This window comes from Saccostrea cucullata, unplaced genomic scaffold (assembly GCF_032062105.1).
Source record: "Saccostrea cucullata isolate Sc308-1 unplaced genomic scaffold, CSIRO_AGI_Scuc_v1 ctg310, whole genome shotgun sequence".
NCBI classification, from domain to species: domain Eukaryota; kingdom Metazoa; phylum Mollusca; class Bivalvia; order Ostreida; family Ostreidae; genus Saccostrea; species Saccostrea cuccullata.
Window position 1 is genome coordinate 13,651 of NW_026928727.1, and position 10,421 is coordinate 24,071.

The 10,421-nt window shown below is 34.6% G+C and overlaps 1 protein-coding gene and 1 long non-coding RNA gene across 2 annotated transcripts; one reads left to right on the forward strand and one right to left on the reverse strand.

The window, feature by feature from the left end:
* Window positions 1-2,783: 2,783 nt before the first annotated feature.
* On the forward strand, window positions 2,784-4,978 carry LOC134278553 (uncharacterized). Its single transcript, XR_009994470.1, has 3 exons — window positions 2,784-2,945; window positions 4,317-4,470; window positions 4,695-4,978. It is a non-coding gene; the product is annotated as an uncharacterized LOC134278553 (long non-coding RNA).
* An 884-nt stretch (window positions 4,979-5,862) lies between these two features.
* Window positions 5,863-9,656, reverse strand: LOC134278554 (uncharacterized). The gene is made up of 2 exons (XM_062760859.1): window positions 9,486-9,656; window positions 5,863-6,441 (listed from the first exon to the last, which is right to left on the reverse strand). Exons 1-2 carry the CDS (start codon window positions 9,650-9,652, stop codon window positions 6,141-6,143), a joined length of 468 nt encoding a protein of 155 aa, XP_062616843.1. The 5' UTR covers window positions 9,653-9,656; the 3' UTR covers window positions 5,863-6,140.
* Window positions 9,657-10,421: the final 765 nt, after the last annotated feature.

Here is a 10,421-nt window from a genome sequence, read left to right on the forward strand (position 1 = left end):
TGTAAAAATAAGAAATGAATATAATTTTTGAAGACTCATGAGGTATATGAACTACAACGCTTCACGCCGTTGTAACGACGAAAAGTGATCCCGGTAGAATATCTACGTAGAAATTTGACCCCTGATCCATATTCTACGTAGAAAAATGACCCACTTTTCTAAAGAAATTATGGACTTGTGGTCGTTTTTCTCCGTGTGCATTGTAGAAAGACCTAGTAGAATAATGACCCCTTGTCATTTTTTGATGCAAAAAACAGGAATATCCTTGTTAGGCGGATGCATATCAGTAATATCAATAATATCAAGCAGCCTTATGATATGAGGTGTTCATTTCTGAAGCTTTTAAGCTTGAATAACAAAATCAAAGCTATACTATACCTAACATTAATAATACAAACAGTTTTCTCTCCATCAAATGAAAACAATATCCATTAAAAGATATATCTCTTTTGACTTTGTTAAAGAGATATCTCTCTAACTTTAAGAGATATCTCTCTCCATTAAAGACATATTTCTCTTGCTTGAAGAGATATCTCTAGCTTATAAAGAAATATCTCTAAGTAAAGAAATATCTATCTTACAAAAAGAGATATCTCTCTAAGATATAAAGATATCTCTATTCTTTATGAGTCAAAGAGATATCTCTATCAGCTTAAGAGATATTTCTCTATGCTAGAGAGATATCTATGTTATTGAAAGATTTTTATATTTCACGAATAAATAGTAAAAGGGCTTGCCATAGGTATGTGCTAGCTAGGACTTTAGACATCAAATTAAGTAATGGCATGATAGATTAAGAGTCCATTTGTTTTTGCAAAGTTAGTGTCTAAGAAAATCTCAGAAGAAAGGGGATGTTACAGCAACCATTTGTCAGGTGTCAGAGCTAAAACGTTTAGAAAAAGGAAGTTTCTTTTAATGAATTTATAGAAATCTGTGAACTATTATTCACTCAGATGTAAATTTTTGTCCGTTTGGGGGTTATTTTTTTTTTATATCATTATAAGAATGTTCTCGATGTGTATGGTATTTCCCAAATATACAGGGAAAAGTATGATACATTATATAAGGTAGTTAACAAAATATGTGTTTTAAAGCAGAATGCATACATATATGTAAATTTAAATGTAAGAACTAAGGGCTTCTATGCTATGTTTTTTGATTTATAAAAACTGAAACCCTATCTAACCCTAACCCGGAAAAAAATTGGTTAAAAGTATAATTTCGGGGGCCTCCCTACAAGTTAATGGTTACCAGAAACATATTATGCCATTTTGGAATAAAACATTTAAAATACATTCATAAATTTATGCTCCTTAATGAATTACCTCGGTAATATATCCATTGGGATTCTGCAAGCCCCCCCCCCCCCCCCCCCCCCCCCCCAAAAAAAAAAAAACCATACAAGATAAATTGATTATGATGCTACTTTTAAGATATGCAATCAAATATATGTTGGAAATGAGTAAAATACATTTTAAAAAAAATCCGCCTACTTACATTTTTAAGTATAAAAAATATCAGGAGAAACAGATGTAAGGTTTTATTGTATAAAAAAGTAGGGGGTCAAATTTCTATGGGTGTCATTTTTCAACGCGTGTGGAGTCATGGAATTCCTGGTCTAGAATTTTTTTCTACGGTCGAAAAATGATCCTACTTGTCGTAGAATTTCGACCCTGAGTCATTTTTCTATGTAGAAAAATGACCCCCTGGTCAATGTTCTACCGGGGTTACTTTGTGTCGTTACACCGGTCTGAAGCGTCGTAGTTCATAATCTCATGAATCTTCAAAAATCAAATTCATTTCTGAAATAAACGTTTTGTTTAGCATATGTTGTCAATTTTTGAAAGTATAGGGTTTCAGAACCAAAAAAATATTTCTATGAAGAAAGAAATATTTTGGTTTTGCTGGATACCTATTAGCGAAAAAAATGAATATGCTTGACAGAATTTTGTTTTCACTTTTAAATGTGTAGTTTATATAGATGAACATTTGCCGTACAATTATTCGAAAATATTTGAAAATATTCTTGTTTACTAATTATTGAATTAGAAGTCCACATAATGAGTACACGACAATAAATTGTCATCTACCCGTTACGTGAATTTTTCATTCAATAATTAGTAAACGACAATATTCAGAAAATCTTGACTTTTATTTTCTGCTTTTCAGTTCCAAAGTCTTGCAAGGATCTAGCCAATTGTTCAGGTATAACAACAGATGGTGAATACTGGATATATCCCATAGGAACAGAAGGACAAAGAGTTAAGATATATTGTCATAACATGGGATCTGACCCTTTGGAATACATCAGTCTGAATCATGAAAACTCCTTTTCTCACCACAACGGATCGAATCAGTTAATTGATGGGGTACCTTGCCAACCCGGTTATATACCTCCTTTGAAGAGGGCAGATTTTTGAAAATTCGCAATAAATGTGCAGGTATTTACATGTACATTGTATGTGTCATAATGTTTTATTTGTAAAGAAAAATCAAGATTGAAAATTTTTGTTTGATATATTCAACAAATCTCTCATATTAAAAAATTTAAGAGTTTCATTTACAAAATTTTATCCAAATGTAAACATTTGGGTATCATTTATATTTGAACCTACAATTTCAGTCATGCTATTTTTCATTTGAATTGAAAAAAATCTCAATTACAGAAATTTGCAACTCTTATATGTTATAAACTGTGACCCATCTTCATCCTTCATCAATCTGTACACAGAGAAAGCTACACAATTTTAAAACAAACACCTTTTATTTCACAGACCATGGCAGTTCAAGATTCGGATTACACTTTTGCAGTGTTGATTGGTGGGCAATCATTACCCTATGGTCAGATACATGACTGCAATGGTGATATTTATCGAAACCCCTGCCCATACTTTTCAGCTGCGATCATCAACACTGGAGGCACTGGGTTAATCATCGATCCTTCAGTAATGCCTTATTACGAGGGGCATTTCAAAAGTTCTGGCAACTGTTTAATAAAAAATTAACCGTTTTACCTTCATGGAAAGATCAGAAAAATATACACATATTGTAATGTCACTTTGCGATTTTGATGACGTAATAACTCCGAAAATGACAGAATATAGAATGTTTAGACTGAAAAGTCACGTTTTTTATCCACATGACACGATCGTAAAAGTGCTGCCAAAGACTTATTTGAGAAAATATTTCAAAGAAAATTTTAATTTGCAAAGAAGTAGAGTAGGACTATGATACTGTTTATTAGCAATGCTATTATTCATTGTATGGTTTGTTTAAGAGCACGATTTATGTCCGGTTATGCTATCATGGACATTCATTAAAGATTTTCATTAACATGATACGGCTGGATTTTCGGTTTTTTATGTAGCTCTCCATTGTTTGAAATATAACATGTCCTGTATCAAACTAAAGTATATTAATGCAGTTTTTACCCAATATACACTCCCGTTTACGAATTTATTTTTTCTTGATTCCGTACGTATTTTTTTCATAGACCACTGCTTTTGACTTTTGAATCCAAAAAATAAATATAAATTAAACAGACATGTAAAATCTTATTTATTTTCCATGCATTAAAATTTGCGATCATGTGGAGGTACGGTGGGGCTACAACTGCGATGCCGCCATTTTGGATTTTACGAAAAAATATGGGGCACACTAAACTTAACTTTGCAGTGGTTTATGCCATCAAATTTTGTAACACGATGGCCTGTTTTTCTTTGATTGTCAAATTACCACAGTTATACGCAAAAGTTTGAGCGAGATTCGATAAAAACATGCTAAGTTTGACACTCGCTAAAACCATTTTAGGAAAGAAGATCTCCGAAATAGAATACCGTATGACAGATTGTAGTCTATGTAAACATTCCACCAACTGGCATTTGCGTCCGTTAGCTTGCCTCCGAGTAATGAGCAAAAGTTGTCTTGAAAATTTTGATTTGATCAAATTGTGTCTTTTGTTACGTCATTTTTATGGTCAGTATGCTAAACATTCTATATTCTGACGTCATTTTTAGAGTTATTACGTCATAAAAATTATAACGTGACGTCACAATATGCATACATTTTTCTGATCTTTCCAATGATATCAAACTCCATAATCTCCGTAAAACAGTTAATTTTTTATTAAACAGTTGCCAGAACTTTTGAAATGCCCCTCGTATATACATTACTGTATACAATTAATGATGAAACCTTTTTGAATCACCCTTTCACCAATCAATTTTCATATCGAATAAACTTTTAGTAGCCTGGTTCAAGATTTGTTTGAAGCTCTTTTCCGAAACACATGTTTCTTTTCATTATATCATACGTAGGTAACATGGGGTTTAATTAGTGGTTGGAACACAGGGATCAAAGATTTGCAACGTTCGACGGATGGTGCTGAGATTTCCTTTGGTTGTTTGGGGTTCTGTGGTATATGTGGACCGTCATCGGGATATGTTAAACTTCAAGATTCAAAGGAGTTCAGTATGATATTTTTTTTCATAAAATGAGTGTAATTAAGTTTTTCTCCCTCAATTTTATCTTTATCAACAAAAATGTCATAACAGTGACTCACAGCTTAGGTTCCTTTAATTGTACTTTAATGTAGTTGGAGCAATGACAAAGATAAACAGAACTATTTCAGGAATATAAGATTCAAATTAATGAGTGAAAAAATACCATTAATATATTTATGAATTAATTTTCAGTCTCTGCTGCAGAAGCTACAGCGATCATCTGTCAGTGATAAAGGCGTGTGTTTCATTCGGAGGATTAAGAGCAGACCTGATGAATCGTCTATTTTATTTATCAAAATACGTTGTCCAGGGTATAAGTATGTACATTACAAGCATGTGAGGCACTACTGATAATGCAATGATATTACCAATACCTGTATCTATATTTTCCTGGATTAAATAATAATTAAATGTCCCTACTGCATCAGAACAAAAATACCAAAATGCTTTTTTCCTTGTTTTCCTCAAATTCTCATGCTGCACTGTTATTTTTGACAATTAAAGGTTTAAATGAAGGTTGAATATTATAACAACAATATCTAAACAACATGTTTACTTTATGGGTACAAAACTGTCAGCACATAGGAAAGTGTTCTGAGGTGGTTGTTATGAGCTTTTGAAAAAAGGTTGTGGCGAATTGGGTGTTCATAAAAATAAATTAACACCAAGGAATTGCTACAAAGCTGTATTTGACATCAACATGATATAAACTTGTACATAAATTAATTTGTATAAAACATGACATAACATATTCATCCTTTTATTAAACAAGAGATGTTTGTAAAACACTTATGCCCCCTCCCCCGAATACTTGGATTTTTTCTACGTCAAAAGTACTAAACTGAATTTCAATATGTGCAACCTCTGCAAAAAAATGAAGAGAGAGACGGAGATTGCTAATAATTGGAATGTTATAACTCTGTCCAAAATGGCCCGATCGTACCCAAAAATAACTTGACTTAGATACTCTTCTGATAAATTTGTTAACCAAATTTCATTTCAATATCTGAAGCCACTGCGAATAAAATGAACTGAAACTGATGGTGGACAGGCCGACAGACAGATAGACCGACCGACAGATAGCAGCAAAGCAATTTGCCCTCCCTTCTTCGAAGGGGGCATACAAATGTGAATTACACTTGCGTACGGGCGCTTAACTAGAATGTTACATTTTGACGTTTTGTTACACATGAATGAATTTACAAGTAAAGCAAACAGCTTTGAAGACAATTTATTTCTATAGGATTAAGAAGGTTATCGTTAGACTGTATTCTTTCTTAGCGAGTAGGCAGAGGCTGGACAAAACAGGTGTCAAGTTTGTTTCGGTCTGTATTTATTTGAATATCGGGCTATGGAGTTGGGCGTTCCTGGGCCATGGTGTACATTATTACTCAGCTAACAATATGTGTACTCTTATTCCTGTTAACAGATTTCTATTTTTTTCATATTACACAAATTAAAAGAAGTATGAGGATCAAGCTAGGCTTAGTCATAGCTAGTCCTGTACACAACTAGTTAATTTGGATCCAGATAGCACTTGTTTTTTTGTATGGAAAATTTTTAAAATTTGGTACCAACAGTAGTTTTCCACCACCTAGGTTCCATTCGTTTGAGGTTTAATATTTACATGAGGATTCCTTACTGCCTTGAGAGCACCAACCTCTTATCACTTGTCTGTTCTGATCCCTGCTCCTGTGTAATAGGTGATTTTCTTACTACCCATGTACGACCTTCTGCCTGTTCTTCCTGTTCTTGGAAAATGCTAGCAAAAAGCGGGTGTATTCCAACCGGTACATCAGGTATTTCATTTTGTCCGTTTGTCGGAATCAAGTCGTCTGGAGACAGCCTTCCTCTTGCACATGCACAGATGTGTCCTCCGTCTGGACATGTACATCGCCCATTTATGCGTTTTTCTAGGGATCTGTTATATCCAAGCTCCCTAAATTTTGTCAAAACAATATGTACTATACAATAGAGGATATATAGTCTACTGAGAAAGATCTGAAGGCCTGGGGCCATAGAACTAAGACAAGCTCACTTTTGTTCTCAGTCTTACTTTTTCGAAAGGAATATATAGTGGAAAAGTGAGATTGAGATCAAAAGTGAGCTCGTCTAAGAAGGATATAGAGATAACGAACAGTCATTCATTTATGGACAATATCAAAGTCCATAAAACAATACAAAATAGGAGCAGAGCAAACACGGCCCTCCGAAACATCAGAGGTGGGATCAGGTGCCAAGGAGAAGTGAGCATACCCTGCCGACCGGTCACACCCACCGTGTGCCCCTTGTCATGATCGGGAAACAACGGAAAAATCAGTCGTCAATTCAGTATATAAAAAATGGACTTACAGTTAGAATGAAAAACGTCAGTCAGCATTTGACTCAATGATAAATTGTATTTGCTGACAGGGTCATTGTATTGACCATAGAACTTACGAAATGATGACTTTAAAGGAGACTGCTGATATTCTTGTTTCATCAACTTGCTGTCAATAATTTACCTCGTTATCAACTGAGATATATATACTCCAAATGCAGGTGATGAAGTCATATTGCTGGATAAGTAAGGGAAGTTGACGATAGAAACGTTGAAGTCATTACGTTTATCATATGGCTTGGTTGTTAGATTACCATTAACGTTTTTTTCAAGTAAAATATCCAAGTATGAAACAGATGTGTAAGTTTTAAGGCCCCCAGAGCTTTTTAAGATTCTTCAAAACAAATCCAAAAGTCTCGAGCTCTTTCATTTTGGGGAATATTGATAAATTGCTATCGTGTCGAGTTTGAAATTTCAAATCTCCTTTGTCTGTTGACCGGGGATGCTTACTCATTCAAGTCACCTGATCCAACCTCTATTATTTTCAATGGCCTATGTTTGATCTGCACCCGATTTATCGTTTTATTGGTCATTTGAGCTTGATTAGTGTTCGTTATTTCATTACAATAAATTTGAAATATGTGAAAATTCCGAAAACATTATTATCACCTGTCAGTTTTGAATACTTTTAATATTGGATCCCGAAACTTCATAAGAATCCTTACAAAGAAAGATACATTGCAGTTCCAGTAAATTTTCAACCAAACCTCTTTCGTTACTCCTCACTAAGATATTGACAGTAGTGAAGAAAAACTTCAAGAGTACTGTACAACTATATATTCAAGAAGTGGTGTGAATCAGATGTGGATACTAAAAAATTCTAAAGAACTTTTGGAAAATTTGAATTCACAAGACTTTACAAAAATCAACAGCTTAAAAATTTACGACTTTTCAACTTTATACACAACAATTCCCCACGACAAATTAAAATTCAGGCTTTTTGGTTTCATTGACAGCTGCTTCTTCAATGAAAATGGAACTCGTAAATTTACTTACCTCGTCCTTGGTCATTTGCAAAATTATTTTGTTAAAACAGATTCTGATTGCACACATAAGTACTCTGAAGTTGGCATCAAGAAGATGCTTGAGTTTCTGATTGACAATATCTATGTGGTTTTTGGAGACCAGGTATTCCAACAATCTATTGGAATTCCCATGGGTACAAATTGCGCTCCGTTATTAGCAGATTTATTTTTATATTCATATGAAGCAGAATTTATGCAAAATCTTATGCGTGAAAAGAAGAAAAAACACTTGCTGTGGCCTTCAACTCAACATTTAGATATATCGACGACGTATTGTCAATTAATAATGGTAATTTCCATTCCTACGTCGATACGATATATCCTGGTGAGCTTGAGATAAAAGATACCACAGAGTCCGACACTTCTGTTTCATAGTTGGATATATTACTTGAAAAAGACACAAATGGAAATCTAACAACCAAGCTATATGATAAACATGATGACTTTAACTTTTCTATCGTCAACTTCCCTTACTTATGCAGCAGTATACCTTCATCACCTGCTTACGGAGTATATATATCTCAGTTGATTCGATACGCAAGAACCGTTCACGGTAGCTCAGTCGGTAGAGCGCTCGCTCCGTGATCGGGAGGTCGTGAGTTCGTATCTCGGCCGCGACTGACCTAGTCGTTAAAATAGGTAGCGACTGTTCCTTCGCCATGCGCTCGGCACTTTGAAGTGAAAGTTGCGGGTCCTTCGGATGAGACCTTAAAAACCGAGGCCCCGTGTCAGCGGCAGGCGTTGGCACGATAAAGATCCCTCAATGCTCAATGGCCCTGAGTGCCGAGTAAAGGTCAAAATTTGAAGCCCTTCACCGGCATACGGTGACGTCTCCATATGAGTGAAAAATTCTCGAGAGGGACGTTAAACAATATACAATCAATCAATCAATCGATACGCAAGAGCATGCTCTACGTATGAACAATTTCTAAAACGAGGTAAATTATTGACAGCAAGTTGATGAAACAAGAATATCAGCAGTCTAGTTTAAAGTCATCATTTCGTAAGGTCTTTGGTCGATACAATGACCTTGTCAGCAAAAACAATTTATCATTAAGTCAAATGCTGACTGACGTTTTTCATACCAATTGTTAGTCCATTATTTATACACTGAATTGACGACGGATTTTTTCCGTTATTTCCTGATCATGACAAGGGGCACACGGCGGGTGTGACCGGTCGGCAGGGGATGCTCACTCCTCCATGGCACCTGATCCCACCTCTGATGTTTCGGGGGTCCGTGTTTGCTCTGCTCTTATTTTGTTTTGTTTTATGGACTTTGAGACTGAATACTGTTCGTTATCTCCATATCCTTCTTTCGTGATTGATTTTACAGACATTATTTAGCAGTACATAATGATTGTCATTGTCTCTATACAAAATAAGTTATTCAAAACACACTTTTAAGTAGAATGCATATAAGTAGTGTCTTGGGAAAAAAATGTGGAAATAATTACTTTCTTAATTATTTTCATATCATTAAACTAAATTTTTTTTATTATACAAATATATGTTTTAAAAGCTACAAATGGGAAACTGAATACCCCCTCTCGAACACAGAATTAAATAAGTACATACCGCAGCGTTTCCTCTTTTCGATCAGGGATGCTTTGAGAAGTTTGTGACTTTTGACGAAACTTTGTCAGTGACAAATCTGTCTTTTCTCTGTTTGGAGGGCTAGCTTCTAAAGAAGTAAGACAAAAACTGAGTGTCAAAAATATCAAACGTGTTTGACCATCCCCCATGTTTCATGCGTGGCTTGCAGCACTGAAAGACATGGCGAGAGCTTTTAAATAGTGTTCTCGGACAATGAAGATGACGTATTGCCAAAAATAAAACAATTCTTAAATAAGACTCAGGTGTTGGAGAGTTCCAATTAGATAAAAACAGCTTTCCCTCTGAAGTTCTTTAGTGCTGTTGTGTTTTTTTTTCTGTAAAAAGTCATTCTCTATGCTGACGTTCCTTCCTATAACTAAAAACCAATGTTTTGTTCAAACGCGAAACACTGAATCAATGTTTTTTTATTTGAATCACATCAGGTCCATGAAGACATGTATAATATTTTTTCTTTCAATCAGCAAAATCCAAAACATCATGATTGTGATATTGCAATTTGTAAGCATTTTCATCCAAGTTCTAAGATAAGATTACAAAAACTGTCAATTTCTAACCATCTTTTTTTCCTGGTAATTAAAAGTAAGGCTTAGGTACTAATATTTTGTTAGATTAAAATGTGTTTATGCATTTCTTGTGCACGTCAAAATGTAATCCCCCCCAACCCCACCCCCCCCCCCCCAAAAAAAAAAAAGATTGATAACAACTATAAAGAAGATTGGTTTATACATGTATCACACAAGGATGCTTGACCTGATGTAATGCCACAAAAATATAATTTACCAAAGAGCATGACCAAAAATATTTAAAGAATCGGACGTTGTTCTTCATATCTATTCATATTCGTAATTGTTATACTCGTATCATTAACCTTTTAAAAAAACTAACTTAAAAATTACT

What these genes read in the sequence shown, in the direction of transcription:
- LOC134278554 (XM_062760859.1), bottom strand. Translation starts at nt 9,652, where the DNA reads ATGGGGGATGGTCAAACACGTTTGATATTTTTGACACTCAGTTTTTGT. An exon ending in CGAAAAGAGGAAACGCTGCG is followed by an intron (nt 6,442 to 9,485) that starts GTATGTACTTAT and finishes GACAAAATTTAG; the next exon opens with GGAGCTTGGATATAACAGAT.